A 16323-nucleotide genomic window follows, 5' to 3' on the forward strand; every position below is an offset into this window, starting at 1 on the left:
AAAAAAAATGTTTAAACCTTTTTGAATATTTAAATATATCTAAATATTCTTTTGGATGCAATATAGAAGTCACTTTAATTATAATATTCAGTCCCTACATGAAGAGAGAGTCAGTGGTCCGCTGCGAGAGGAAAGTGGCTCTCTGGCTGCGAAAAGTGGGTCTGCGGCTGTCGTTCGCTTAGGAAAGTGAGTTGATCGCTGCGTGAGGAAAGTGAATCGTTCGCTCAACTTCGCTGCTTGAGGAAAGTGAATCGTTCGCTGAGGAAAGTGAGTCGCTCGCTGGGTGAGGAAAGTGAGTCGTTCGCTGCGTGACTCGTGAGGAAAGTGAATCGTTCGCTGAGGAAAGTGAGTCGTTCGCTGCGTGACTCGTGAGGAAAGTGAGTCGCTCGCTGGGTGAGGAAAGTGAGTCGTTCGCTGCGTGACTCGTGAGGAAAGTGAATCGTTCGCTGAGGAAAGTGAGTCGCTCGCTGGGTGAGGAAAGTGAGTCGTTCGCTGCGTGACTCGTGAGGAAAGTGAGTCGTTTCGCTGCGCAAAGTGGGTCGCTGGCTGCGCAAAGTGAGTCGCCGGCTGTGTGAGGTAAGTGAGTCGTTCGCTGAGGAAAGTGAGTCGTTCGCTGCTTGAGGAAAGTGAGTCGTTCGCTGATTGGCTTATAAGTAAACAATCCCCCACGTGGGGTGCATTCTTGTGATTGGCTAAAACAAGGGAGATATCTGATTGGTTGCAGATCATTCCCTGTTTAAAAAAAGGCATTTGTGTGTCGAGCTGAGTCAAGGGAGTCTCAAAATTCACACACAAATGCAGTGAAGTTCACAGACCGCAAGCAGTTTGTAAATCAAGATATATGTGTGTGTGCATCAGAAATACATTTCTGAATCTTGTCCTGTGCATTTGTGAATCTTGAGTGCATTTGTAAATGTTGTTTGCATTTCTAAATTGTGTGTGTATTTCTGAATTTTGTGTGCATTTCTGAATTTTGTATGCATTTGTGAATCTTCTGTGCTTTTTAAATTTTGTGTGTGCATTTGTGAATTTTGTGTGCATTTGTGTATCCTGTGTGTGTATTTATGAATTATGTGTGTGCATGTATGAATCCTATGTGTGCATATGTGACTGTAGTGTGTGCATTTATCTTTATTGAGACTCTTCTGGCTCCATAGCAGACAGGCTTACTCAGTGAACAGAAAACAGGTGCTATTTTGACATAACCAATAATAATATGAAGTACCAAAAAAAAAAAAATGTGTCAGTTATTTTATAACTGTATTCAAATGTAAAAAAAAAAATAATGAAAATAAAATAAACTAGTATAGGCAGTCACAGGCTGCTGTAAACCAGACTCATCAGATTAAATTTAACTTAAATATGCTCTTTTAAGGTTTTTCTTAAGAAATATCAGTTGATCCGAGCAGAACTGTTAGGCAACTTCGATTGAAAAAAAGTGTTGATCCTTTGCTCACCCGGCGTCCCGCTAGCAGTGGCAGGTTCAGCTAAATCCGAGTGAGAGGAGGAAGAGGAGGAGGAGGAGGCGGCCGGCGTCTCCAAACTCACACCGTGTCGGCGCTTCAGGTGTGTTGTCAGATTTGTCGTGCTGCCTGTATATTTTATAGCGGCACGACATATTTTACAAATTGCATGGGTTTTATCAAGATTTCCAGCTTTCTTATAAAAGCCAAAGTGTTTCCACACACTGGATTTGTAATTACTTGGTGGAGGATGCAACTGCTCTACCTCTGCCATGTTAATCTATGTGACTTTCTTGACACGCCCCGGTCTCTGTGGTGTTGTGAAAGGCTACGTCATCACGCAACAGTGAAGAGAGACGTGCTTGAAAAACAGTTTAGAAGGGTGAAAACAATCTAAAAACATTATTCCTTTTCTAAATAATGAAAGTATAGTTATCTACTAATAATTATAAAGAAGTAAATCTGGGTTTACCGATGCAGATATGTTAGAAACGATGCATTGCGATACAAAAGCCAATTTGAATCCGATGCACACTTTTTAAACCGATGCATCGCATCTTTAACTTTTTAAGCCGATGCACCGAGCGAATCGGGGAATCTTCCCATCCCTAATATATATATATATATATATATATATATATATATATATATATGAAAAAATGTGTTTATGTAGGTCAGTGATAACCAGTTCAACTTTTATGTTCTACAGATAATGACATAATTTTCATTTTCGGGTGAACTATTGCTTTAAATTATTTGTTGTCACAGTGGTTCCTTGTAACACCAGAAATGTACCACAAATGCAAATAGTCTTCCTGCACTACAAGAAAAAGTCCTCTGGTATTGTTAATGCAGCCCATAATTGACAACTGGGGGAATTTCTGCAGGTAGCATGAGCTTTGAAATGTGCACATGCCATTTCTTATGCACACCACTGTAAAAAATAAATCATGGGTATTGTAATTTTCATTAAAAAAAAATTAAGGTGATACTTAAAAATATTGTGTATATTTAATTAAATAAATTGTGATTCAATGTTGTATAGAAAATATTGAGGACTTTTTAGTAAAACCAAGAAATGTATTTTTCTCTTAAGAAAACACTTAAGCAGTTTCGGGAATTGAATTGAGGAATTGATTAAAGTTTATTTTATTATTATTTTTATTTTATTTTTAATAAGGAAAGAAAGCTACATATTTATTTTAAGAGAATTAGCTAAATTTTGCAGTTTTATTTTAGAAGTGATTTTTTTCCCCAGCATGCTTTGCTATTTTATGTGTTTTTGGTGAAGGGGAAAGTTAAATGTTCATTTATGTTTGACATTTGAAAGAGTTTCTGTTACATTGAAGTTTCCATTGCACAGTGCAATCATTACCATTGTGCAGAAGAGTAGAGCTTATGGTGATGGACACTACTCCTCTAAGGCTTTAATCCTTGATCAACGTGTAGTAGCTTTGCTAGTGCTAGTGGAGTATTTTCCAGTATTATCAACTATTTTCCTACTTGAGCTGTTTGTATGCAGTCTTTTAAATGTACAAAAAAACTCATGAAAAAATAACAGACTCAAATCAACTTAAAGATTTGTTTAAATCTAACACACGTCATTACTCTCGGTTGGTTATGTTAGCACATGCATGCTTTTTATTGTTACCTGGATATTATGCACTTAATTAACACCTACTTGGTATTTTTAAGGCTAATGGTCTGCATGGTTAGTTAAAGGGGGGGTGAAATGCTATTTCATGCATACTGAGTTTTTTACACTGTTAAAGAGTTGGATTCCCATGCTAAACATGGACAAAGTTTCAAAAATTAAGTTGTACGTTTGAAGGAGTATTTCTGTTCCAAAAATACTTCCGGTTTGTCACAAGTTTCGTAAAGTTTTTTTCGAGTATGGCTCTGTGTGACGTTAGATGGAGCAGAATTTCCTTATATGGGTCCTAAGGACACTTCTCCCGGAAGAGCGCGCTCCCGTAGAGAAGAGCACTGAGAGCACAACAGACTTCACTGATCAGAGCGAGAGCGTCGCCAAATGTCACAAAAGAAGTGTGTTTTTGGTTGCCAGGGCAAGACAACCCTGCACAGATTACCAAAAAAACAGCATTAAGGGACCAGTGGATGGAGTTTATTTTTACAGAGCATCAACGGAGTTGTGCAAGTGTTTGTGTTTGTTCCCTACATTTGGAAGATGCTTGTTTTACAAACAAGGCCCAGTTTGACGACGGATTTGCACATCATTTATTTCTTAAGGATAATGCAGTCCCAACGAGAAAGGGTCACGATCGTGTGTTGGAACCACATGTGGTGAGTAAAACTGCTTCAAATATCTCTGTGTTGTTAACTTAGCTATCTGCGTGTAAGCACAACAAGTAAACAACATGCGATGTTGTCATCAAACTGCACTTTCCACATGTACAGCTTAAAAAAAAAAAAGACGACATAAAGTAGAAACTTAGTAATTTTCCAAAACTGCTAAGCAAATATATACAGTTTCAATACATACTACTTAGAGACGTCCTACTGTAGTCGTTGATGCTGCTGCTCTTGTTAAATTTCAGCCTCGGGATCTGATTCTGGATCATAAATAAACGGCTGAATCTGACTGTTAGCCATGGTTTGTTTTGGATGATGGTTTTTTTTTTCCTCACGGTAATGTCACAGCTTCCACATGCTCTCAACGCAAAAGCTTACTCGCGTTCGTGATTCTTTAGCTCCGCCCACACGTCACGCCTCCAGCCACTCGTGTTTTTCCGGGAAAAAACGGTACAGACTATCTTTCTTTTATAAATATAATAAAACTAAAGACTTTTTGGTGAAAAGTGAAGGATGCAGTACTACTCTATAGGTACTCAAGATTAACAGGATATTGAGTGAAAACGAGCATCCCCCCCCCCACCCCTTAACAAGTAAATTAGATTGCTGTTCAAGTAAATACAACTGACAAATTCCAAGTTGCAGTAAATGTTAGCTCAACTTAAATAAATTAGTCATTTGGAAAACACCTACCAGTACCTTCTTAAGAGGCTCAAAGCAGTCCTTGCTATTTCAAATGTGAGATTACCAAATTAGTAACAGTCTTCGAACAAATCTTTTGAACTACAGTAGCAGCAGTAGAATTCCTAACATAAGAAAGTATGTACATAGTTGTTTGGGACACATTTTCATCCTTATTTCATTTTTTACTTGTCTGATGAAATATTGTTTTAACAAGTCTTCTCTTTTTTATTAAATAAGCTATATTTATTCAATGGACACAACCTGCTACAAAACTATTAGGCTTCAGTGGAAACATTATAGCTGGAGCTAAAACCCAGGTCTAAAAAGAGGTCGGTGATTCTGGCTATTAAAATTGGCCTTGTGTCGTTTTCTCTTCCATTTAATCAATGGTTGAGCTAGCTCAGCACACCAAAAACCATCAGCAGTAAAATAGTTAATTTAGACAGCAAGGCAGCTCTGAGTTTTAGATTGAGAAGTGGAAAAGTCAGACTGACAAAAAAGGATGAGAAGCTCAGATAATAACAGCAAAGATAGAGGATGACTGAAAGCTAAATAATTTGCTGTCTGATTTATATATTCCACCTGCTCCTAAACCGCTCCAGTGAGATAACATGGCATTTTACAGCAGGCCATTCATGTTACAATCCTATCAGTTTTGTGTCTGTTTATGCATGCAGACACTTGTGTTTAAAGTCATGTACTGAAACCTTCAAGCATGCCTTTTATAAAGTGATATTCTTATCACAAACATTGTGATAGAAAACAATCTTATGTTATATAAATATTCATGCATCATGTTTTTAATGCAACCTACATTTCAGATGGGAATCTATTGTTTAAAACGCATAGCTAAAGCTTCAGGCATAAACCACTGTGTAACAAAACACATCATTTTTCTTTTTGAACTAAGTCTGTGCACCTAGAGCTAGAAAAGCATGAAATAATATTTACTAAATATTCATGCCTGTATATATTAAATACTGGTTACCTGTTTCCTAAACACTGGGGAAACAAATGATAGTGGTAAACATGAAAAATAAAGAAAAAACGGGTGACTGATCTAAAACAACTGGTAAAGAAAGACTGCCGAAGAAAGAAAAATTGATCGGCTAAAAGATTATGTGTACATTACATATCTGGGATACATTTTTTCCACCACTAAAGAGCAAACAGTATTAAAACCTGCACAAGTTCTCCTCTTAATGTTACAAACCCACACACATGCCTGCTGTGCAGTCAAGGATGTGCGAGTTTCTTGTTTCAGGGTTATTCGTTTTGTAAAACATATCACCAGCTGTTGAAATCAGATCATCAAATATTCATTTCTTCACCTCTAACAATAACGTCAGCAGCATAATATCCATCAATGCCCTCCAGACCAAATAAACAAATATATTGTGTGTTCACATAGGGAAGGTTTGTTTTTTCTTAAAACAAATCCTGCTGTGATTGCTGTGATTGTAAGTGTGGTTGTTTTGAATAAATGTGAACGCTGCTCATCAAACATAAAGACAAAGACTTCCTGAAAATGTGGGTCTCTCTGTCTGCTTTTTTAAACAAACTCTGCAGTTTGACTGATATATACAGTTGTATCTCAATAAATTAGAATGTCATGGAAAAGTTAATTAATTTCAGTAATTCAACTCAAATTGTGAAACTCTTGTATTAAATTCAGTTTAACAAAAACCAACAAACTATAATATGGTGAGATGCCAATCAGCTAATCAACTCAAAACACCTGCAAAAGTTTTCCTGAGCCTTCACAATGGTCTGTCAGTTTGGTTCACTAGGCTACACAATCATGGGGAAGACTGCTGATCTGACAGTTGCCCAGAAAACAATCATTGACACCCTTCACAGGGAGGGTAAGCCACAAACATTCATTACCAAAGAAGCTGGCTGTTCACAGAGTGCTGTATCCAAGCATGTTAACAGAAAGTTGAGTGGAAGGAAAAAGTGTGGAAGAAAAAGATGCATAACCAACTGAGAGAACCACAGTCTTATGAGGATTGTCAAGCAAAATTTATTCAAGAATTTGAGTGAACTTCACAAGGAATGGACTTAGTATGGGGTCAAGGCATCAAGAGCCACCACACACAGACGTGTCAAGGGATTTGCTGAACCACGGAAAACGTCCGAGGTGTCTTACCTGGGCTAAAGGGGAAGAAGAACTGGACTGTTCCCCAGTGGTCCAAAGTCCTCTTTTCAGATGAGAGCAAGTTTTGTACACTGTAAAAAATGACTGTGATTTTAACGGTAAAGAACTGTAAAAAACCTGTTTACTGGTTAATGGTAATTTCCTGTAAACTTTACAGGGAAAAAACGTTAACTTACATCTGTTATGTTTATTAGGTTTGTATGTTACATAAAATGTTGTTAAATTAATTTTTATTGCATATTTCAGTTTAATGAGTCTCACCATGATGGTGTTTAGTGCTTGTGTGAATGACTCCGTGCACCTTCTATGTATCTTATTATTTAAAAGCTGCTTGTGATGGGCTTTGTTTCACCACATGATTCTCTCACAGCGTTTGGAATAACAGCATTTAAAAATAGCAGAAATCACTATATCTATGTTTTATATATTTTTTAGTTGTGTACTTACATCATCCCGACAGTTTCCACGAACTTTCAAATCCGGAGAAAATTATAGTTTAATTAGAAGACACGGCACGTTTCTTTATTTCCGTTTTGTCGCCCGTCAATGGCGTCATATAAACTTTGACCCCTCTAGTTTATCTAACTTCCTGCGGAACCGCCAAATACAAAGGTGAACAGAAACAAAGACGAGACGAAGAAGAAAAAGTAGTAGCCTTGATCGAGACTATTATATTTTAAATTTTATATTTATATTGTTATAAATATAAAATATAACACCCACAATTCCTGCCGGCCCGAGACTAGAACTCACAACCATTCGATTGGGAGTCCAACCCTCTAACCATTAGGCCACGACTTCCCTCTAACTACAGATAGATGCCAAACTCGCTTGCATTCTGATAAACAGGTATGCATCCATTCAGCTAACTTTATCTACCCGTATATTTTGTGAAATGATGATATCTTGTGTATAGGGAAGTCGTGGCCTAATGGTTAGAGTGTCGGACTCCCAATCGAAGGGTTGTGAGTTCGAGTCTCGGGCCGGACGGAATTGTGGGTGGGGGGTAGTGCATGAACAGCTCTATCTCCACCTTCAATACCACGACTTAGGTGCCCTTGAGCAAGGCATCGAACCCCAAACTGCTCCCCGGGCGCCGCAGCATAAATGATGAACACTGCTCCGGGTGTGTGCTCACAGTTTGTGTGTGTGTGTTCACTGCTCTGTGTGTGTGCATTTCGGATGGGTTAAATGCAGAGCACAAATTCTGAGTATGGGTCACCATACTTGGCTGAATGTCACTTTCACTTCACTTCACTAAAACACAGACAGACTAGCTCTCTTGTAAATCTACATTTGTTCTATATCTAGCTGGATAAAGTAGCTTCAAATGCAGTTCACTAAATTGTTAGATATCATAGTATAACGTAATTATAATTATTAACGAAAGGCGACCGTGTTTTTTAACATATATAACTACTAGCTAGATGGAATATTGATTTGATAGGGGTCTCATAATTCATATATCTCTCTTTTCGAAAAGATGTGATTGTCAAAATACTAAGTTAGAATGAGTAAGGAATGTGGGAAGCAACAGAGCGCGTGTTCCAATGAACAACAACTCCCATGAGCCTTACAATCTTTCCCGACGTCATCAAAGTACATCAAAGTAATGTTATTTTTTTGATTAGTGACCCCTAGTGGCCAAAAATCCCATACTGTACGTTTAAAAGAACGGTGTTAGGTAACGACATTATTTTTTCAGTTACGGGGTAATCTTACTAATTACTTTTCCCGTCGCTACAACGCCATTACCATTACTGAAAGTTAAATGTGGTGCGTTACTATGCATTTATTTAATAAACTATGTTATCCACAAGTGTGGAGGTGGGTTAAAAACGAGATAAGCGATTTATGATTGGCTAAGGCAGAGTCATGTGTTTAATGGTAGCCAATCAGAGCCAGTGTTTTTACACACATGCCGGCACATGCGCCAGCACCAGCAGCGCCAAACACACACACACGCAACAGCTACACAGAGAGATTCGCTGCAGCAGCAGAGATGGTGAGTCAGGAGCAATCCGTTGAAAAGTTGGCATTTTCAAGGTGGAGATATAAGTGCTACTTCAAATTTTTTGTGGTCAAAGGCAAGAACGTGCATGTAATGTGTACATGTAATGTGTGACACGCATCTACAAAGCTAGTGGCCCCAATCCCTTCTTACAAAGATAATACTTGAAGTGCAGGATAAAACTCTTGCTGTCTTTTGACTTGCAATAAATATCGAAAGTTATGTACGAACACCTGTCTGTTCTATCCATTTCAACTGACTTGTGAAAACTGCTAAAAAAAATATTTGACATATAGCAACTTTTTTTTTTTTTTTTTACAGTAACGCAAATAGTTACTTTCCCTGGTAACGAGTTACTTTTATTATAGAGTAATTCAGTTACTAACTCAGTTACTTTTTGGAACAAGTAGTGAGTAACTATAACTAATTACTTTTTTTAAGTAACGTTCCCAACAGTGCTCTCTCATCACCACCTGCTTTTGGTGGTTACCAGTGTAATACAAAGGTACAAAACAGATTTCAGTGCTTCAATAAGTTTGTATATTAATATTATATACAACTGTGTCCATTGTGTTTTTTGAAAACCAAAGTCACTGAAGCCGTTTACCAACAAATTTTGGAGCACTTCATGCCTCCTTCTGCTGACCAGCTTTTTGAAGATGCTGATTTCATTTGGCACCTGCCCACACTGCCAAAAGCACCAAAGGTTTGTTAAATGACAATGGTGTTGGTGTGCTTGACTGGCAAGCAAACTCACCAGACCTGAACCCCATAGATAATCTATGGGCTATTGTCAAGAGGAAAATAAGAAACAAGAGACCAAAAAATGAAGATAAGCTGAAGGCCACTGTGAAAGAAACCTGGGCTTCCAGACCACCTCAGCAGTCCCACAAACTGATCACCTCCATACCACGCTGAATTGAGGCAGTAATTAAAGCAAAAGGAGCCCCCTACCAACTATTGAGTGCATGTACAGTAAATGAACATACTTTCCTGTAGGCCAACAATTCACAAAAAAATTATAATAATAATTATTGGTCTTATGAAGTATTCTAATTTGTTGACATTGAATTGGTGTTTTTTTTTTTTTTTGTTTTTGTTAAATGTGAGCCAAAATCATCACAATTAAAAGAAACAAAGACTTTAACTACTTCAGTCCCCTTTAGGCTTGCCTTTTATGATGTAGCTACCATCCCTCCTGCTTGTTCATCCCCAGTACATTTGGCCTATACACAATAAAAATTGTGATGAAAATGCAAATCGATACATTTACATTTGGGAGAGATTTTTATCCAAAGAACCTACATACATTGCATTCAAAATACACATTTTATAAGTTCGTGCATTCTATGCATGCATCCTTATAATTAGACTCATGACCTTGATGATGCTACTGTATAGGAATGCAGAATAGAAAATAATCTGAAGGACAAAATTAAAAGTACTTTGCAATCACACTCATCAGCTGTACCATTACACTCCCAATTTGAGTACAAATAATGGGGTGGGGTGAGCTGGTAACTTCAATGTTTATTCATATTTCAAATAAAATAAACTCAACTTTCTTATTGGTAAAGCGACTCTAATTGTCCATCCCAGTTTCTAGATAGTTTTAAGAGATAAGATGATGTTTGGAGGTTTTAGATTTTTTCGTATCCATCAAACTGGGTATATCACATCATCCCAACATCTTGAGGTGTAAGACTCTCAGTTGACAACACTTAATAGATAATACAGACATTATGGATTTAAGTGTAATTAAGTGATTTAAGTAAGTGTATTTAGATTGTGACAAGGGTGATTTTGTCATTTACACACTTTATTTAAACATGGTTCCATTATTAACATTTATCATTCATGGAAATTTCCATTGCACAAAAGTTTATTTACGGTGGAAAAAGGGTTTTTCAGATTATTAAAATGGTCTTCACACACACAGCAGGGGATTCCATTAGCACCACTATTAGATATTTCCATTTGCTGAATATCACCCAGTATAATACTACAAATTCCTTTTACAGTAAATAACTAATTCCATTTGAATCATGGGAATTTTCTGGAATGTCAAACACCACATACAGAGACTTTAAAATTGCTGTAATACTACTCTATTTGCCGTAATGGCCTCTTTGGCATCATTCTATTGAGGTTTTGTATTTTCCTAATTTCTTACATTTGGATTAACAGGATTTGCCATACACCATGTCTACAATGGCACAACTCTTCGAGACTGGACTGTCTACACTGGACATGTTAAATCGTTTGCAACAACTGACAAATTAAGAAGAGGAAAATGCTGCTAAACTATACTAACTTTTGAGGGTCTGCTATTCAAAAGAGTAGTTTTAATAATCCACGGGAGAGAATAGGCACAACCAAACACAAATCCAAGTGAATGAACATCAATAGCAGACAAAGAAACAAGGGAGAACACAGGCTTTAAATACTGGGAATGTAATCAAGTAGAACAGAAACAGGTGTGGAGCTAATTCATCAAAAACCACGGAAACTAACTAGGCAGAGTAACGGAGACAGGAAACTAAACTAAAACAGATAATACATGTGACATTATACTACTGTATGCCAGAAATATACCGGGACATCAGTTTACTGTCCGGCATCCATAGATATTATCACTAATGCAATCTATTAAAAAAAGACATCAAAAAGACCAAACAAGGTCCTACATATATATATATATTTTTTTTTTTTTTTTTTTGTACACCAGTTTAACATAGTAATATTTACTCGTAAATACGGCAGTAACATAAACTTTACCACTGTAATATGCACTGTTGTTTCAATTAATAAATGACTTTGTCCGCTTACTGAATTACCTAATTTAAAAAAATTGGTAGGCAAAGCTTGTATTATATTAACATAAAGTGGAGTTATGTGAAATTTTGTTCAGGTTTTGTTCAGATTGTTCAGTAGCCTATTAAGAAAATAAATGTGTGTGTGTGTGTGTGTGTGTGTGTGTGTGTGTGTGTGTGTGTGTGTGTTTTAATGAAGGCAATGAAGCATCAAGAAAGTCATGAGCAGGTCAGCCACACTGAGACTGATAATTTATGGTAAGAGAAGAACTCCACTATGATTTTGAGAGGTTTGTATATTATATATTGGGCTTGACTTCTAAAATTTGTTATTTTCTTCTTGTTTTTCAGGGAATACGTTTCTCTCTGTAACAAAGTTGATGTTGAGCAAATGTGGCCTACGTTTTGGAGCAGCATACGGTTTTTTGAAAATGCCTTCATATCCATTATTTGACAGCTTATAATTTTCCCCATTATTTTTCTGTTGCCTGAATATTCCTTGTGAAGATAAATCCAGAGAATACAATATAGTGCACTGCAGAAAGACACGAGAAATGGTGAAGATACACTTTTCCAGCATTGGAAGACTTTGTTATATTTGTGTTTTAATTAAATATTTAGATTTTTTTTTTATAATTGTGTCTGGTTGAATTGAATTTCAGTAGTACCTATGTAGGATAAAAATACAATTAATTCTATATAAAATTTTTATATCTACTGAAATCTATATTCAAATGAATGAATTACAGTGGTAAACTGATGTATTACATAATAACAGTACTATCTAGTTACTGAAATACAGTTATGGTACTGTAAATCTCAATTACAGTATCTTAAAAAAATCATAAATCTTAATTGCTTAATTACAGTTACAGTAAATCTTAACCTTACAACCCTTTGAAATGTATAACAGGGATCATTGGTTCGATTTCAAGAATGCATTAAATGAAAAAAATGTGTGTGTGTGTGTGTGTGTGTGTGTGTGTATATATATACATATACAGTGGGGCTCGAAAGTTTGGGCACCCCTTGCAGAATCTGTGAAAATGCGAGTAATTTTCAAAAAATAAGAGAGATCATACTAAATGCATGTTATTTTTTATTTAGTACTGTCCTGAGTAAGATATTGTACATAAAAGATATTAACATTTAGTCCACAAGACAAAAAATTGCTGAAATTATTAAAATAACCCACTCAAAAGTTTGGGAACCCTTGGTTCTTAATACTGTGTTCTGTTCCCTGATGATCCTCGACTGTCTTTCTGTTTTGTGATGGTTGTGCATGAGTCCCTTGTTTGTTCTGAACAGTTAAACTGAGCAGCGTTCTTCAGAAACATCTTTAAGCTCCTGCAGATTCTTCAGTTTTCCAGCATCTTTGCATATTTGAACCATTTCCAGCAGTGACTTTATGATTTTGAGATGCACCTTCAGCCAAATGTATATAGTACATGTAAATGTGTTTGGAAACACCTTGAATTGTCTGCATTGAATTACCTGTTGATATTAAATGATCATCAAATGATAATTGACATTACCAACTTGAAAGGAGATAATTTGTTGTGTTCTTGTGATGAAATAAAACATTCTCAGAACATGTTACAATGATGAAATCAAACATTCTCTATATGTTACAATAATTTTGTGTTTGAAACAATAGTTTTCATTAAAGAAATCAAATCAAACATCGTTATAGGTTTAAAATGTATTGGAAATGTTATCCATTTTTTAATTTTAAGTTTTGAAAATGTACCACTATAGCCTACAACTTGTAAAAAAAGTAATAATAATAATAAACTTCCGAAACGGCGCTAGTTAATAATGTATTGTGTTTACGTACCGAAGCAGGAGTTGATAAAGCCGTACCACATGCAGCCGTGCCGTCCGAGCAGCCACCGTCCCCGCACACTGGACGCGAAGCTCAGGGTCGTCCCGAACATACACACCAGCATGTCACTGACGCTAATGTTAAGAAGCAGCACGTTAACCGGCGTCCTGAGCGTCTTAAACTTACAGAAGAGGACTAATACGATAAAGTTATTGAAAAAACCGAAAGTCATGATGAATCCCAGGAACACTGAGAGGGCGATGAAGCCCGCGCGTGAGAGCGTCTCCACTGGTGAGTCGCTCCAGTCCTCATCCAGAAGAGTTAACCGGTCCTCCTCGCTCATGTTAAAGCTGAAATTTAAATCAGCCTGCTCGGAAAACATCGTTAGGAATACTTAGAACATTTATTTTGAGTCAGTGCTGGATTTCTTGAGGTAAAAGCCTTTCATTTATCCGTTAGTCTCTATTTGGCGAACACCTCAGCGCAGCCCGGCGCACCAGCATCATCATTAGGAACAGATGATGATGATGATGATGATGATGATTGACAGCGCGCTTCACCTTTCAGAGCACTATAGACTGTTGACAGAAGCTTTTCACTTGACGCTCAAAAGAAACACACAAGTCGACTATCCAGGTAGAAACCAGACTGTTCTGCTCATTAATTTTCGCAGGATCCATCAGTTTTTAAACTTGTATTAGTTTTTCATGTTAATGCTGACCGTTGGGTGTTCGTCCATGTGCTACTTCATCTGTCTGAACATTGTTGCATTCTTGAGGCAATACGTTCCCTTCTTAGTCCCAGGCGTGAACCCGTCGTTCAGTATTTCAGCTGCGTGCGCGAGCTTTGACGCGCAACAGGCGTGTAATACAAAGGCATCTTGACGTCATGAGAGAGAGCGTTATGAGCTTTTTGTAGTTGACCGGCAGGAGACGACCTAATACTGTAGGTACATAATAAAACTTGCAATTTTGATCTGGTCAGTCTGCTGCCAAAAGGCTCTTTCTTTTAGTTTCATCTGACAATAGAAGCCAGAAGTTTCAGGCGTTTCTGACAGCTGCATATACTGTAGTTGTTTTTGAGCAAGGAGGATATTTCTTGAAACTCTCCAGAACAAGATGTATAGGCTGTTTAAATGTTTTTCTTGTTGTTTTACGCAAATGGGGTATGCATTGTATCATGCATTATATCATCCATTGAATCTAATAAACATTTACATTAGGTAATTTACAGTTACTATAACATTTGTACAGTCTTCTTCTGTTGAAATATTTTTTTTCTTTCAAGAACATTAATCCTATCATTAAAATTAGCAAGAAGCAAAACAAACAAACAAACATTATCCTAAGACTGGTTAGAATTATACTAATGTGTAAATGTGTTTCCTCTTCATATGTTCATATTCAAAGATATATTGATTTATTAATCCCTAAGGAAATAAAGTAAAGCTACAATACTGTACTATAGTTTTTTACAGTTAAATTTGTTGCGTACTTGAAGAAGGTTTTGGGATGTTGTGTCTTGATATTTAAACAAAAAAGCAGTGGTTTTGAATATATAAAGATTTTTTTCTTGTTTTGTTTATTTGCATCCCAACATCCTTCTTTGTCCATTCTCACTTTCATGAAATCTAAATCGGTTCATATCTTTCATCCCCCAGGGTGCTCACATTGCAAAGGATCAGAAGTACAGGTTTTAATGCCTATAGCTGACTGTTGACTAAAACCTGCAAAGATTACTTCCAGATGGATATGCTTTCACCTACTTATCCATTCAGCATTTTGCATAGCTGTAAGTGTAAAAAGGCAACCTCATGTCATTTGTCTAGTGATGTGTGAGGTTGTTTTGTTTTGTCTAGCAGTCTTGTCTGAATCTTTAAAATATAAAGAATATTCCTCTATAAGCAGAAAGATGCATTTTTGCCCCCTAACTCTATCTTTAAGGGTAAGTTCACCCAAAAAATGTAAATTAGCTCATGAATTACTCACCTTCGGGCATCCTAGGAGTATTTGTTATTCTTCTTTAATATGAATACAATCAGAGTTATATTAAAAATGGTCTTTGATCTTCCAAGCTGTTTAATGGCAGTTATTGGGTGTTGCAGTTCATCACTCCAAAAGAAGTGAAATAAAGCGCATCCATCCATTATAAAAAAACGTATAGAGCGGAGTGATGCTGTCTGGTTTATTAACAAACTGGTGTCCTCAAAAGCATCAAACAGATGGGTTTATCACTAAACAGTGATTAATGTCCTCAAGCAAGTGTTATTGGATCACAAAGAAAACCAAGCCCTGTAGTACATGATTAGAGTTAGTCTTCATTCCACAGCGACATATATTGTTCCAAAAGAGTATTCGTTTCTAAACTTTTGAGTCTGTATTTTTTAATTTAAGAAGATCAAATGGGAAAGAAGTTGAGTTAAGTGATAAAAGCTAATGAGACAGTCAAACAGTTGTCTTTGAGCATTTACAGTAGTGTCACACCATGGTCTGTCCAGCGGAGGGAAACAGAGAGCACAAGACCTTCCACAACATCCTCATGATTTCCTGTTCATTATTAGATCAATGATTAAACCGGTTCCTGGCCATCTGGGTGTGCTTGTTGTGTATAAGACCTGCATTTGTTGTTATCTTTGCTCAGTCTTTGCTCAGTCGGGGGCAGATGTGGCTCTCTTCCACCTTCAGTGCCAAAACTAAGGTGAGACCCTTGAGCAAGCCACTACCAACTGGTTATGTGGTCACGTTGTGAGTGTGTGTGTGTGTGTGTGTGTGTGTGTGTGTGAGAGAGAGAGTGTGAGTGTTCACTACTCATTTCTGCGTGTGAGTACTTAGATGGGTTAAATGCAGAGCACAAATTCTGAGTATGGAACACCACACTTGTCACTTTTACTTTCTCTTCACTTGTGAACCTTGCTTGGATTACTTAGACTTTTTTTCCCAGATCAAATAGCCCCGTTCACTCCGACAGCAGCAACTGCATTAATCTTGCAATAATGATTTTTATACCACATACACCAATTATTATTGGTATAATTAAACTGTATTATACAAGCAGAC

General features: G+C 36.9%; 1 protein-coding gene across 1 annotated transcript in view; it reads right to left on the reverse strand.

Annotated features, from left to right (window-relative positions):
* LOC113053650 (opsin-3-like) overlaps positions 1-13760 on the reverse strand; it is a 32559-nt gene extending 18799 nt beyond the window's left edge. The window contains exon 1 of the mRNA XM_026218825.1: positions 13280-13760. Coding sequence (XP_026074610.1) covers positions 13280-13649 — 370 coding nt within the window. The 5' untranslated portion in view covers positions 13650-13760. The remainder of the gene's footprint in view (positions 1-13279) is intronic.
* Between the last annotated feature and the right edge of the window lie 2563 nt (positions 13761-16323).

The sequence above is a fragment of the Carassius auratus genome, chromosome 34 (assembly GCF_003368295.1).
Source record: "Carassius auratus strain Wakin chromosome 34, ASM336829v1, whole genome shotgun sequence".
NCBI classification, from domain to species: domain Eukaryota; kingdom Metazoa; phylum Chordata; class Actinopteri; order Cypriniformes; family Cyprinidae; genus Carassius; species Carassius auratus.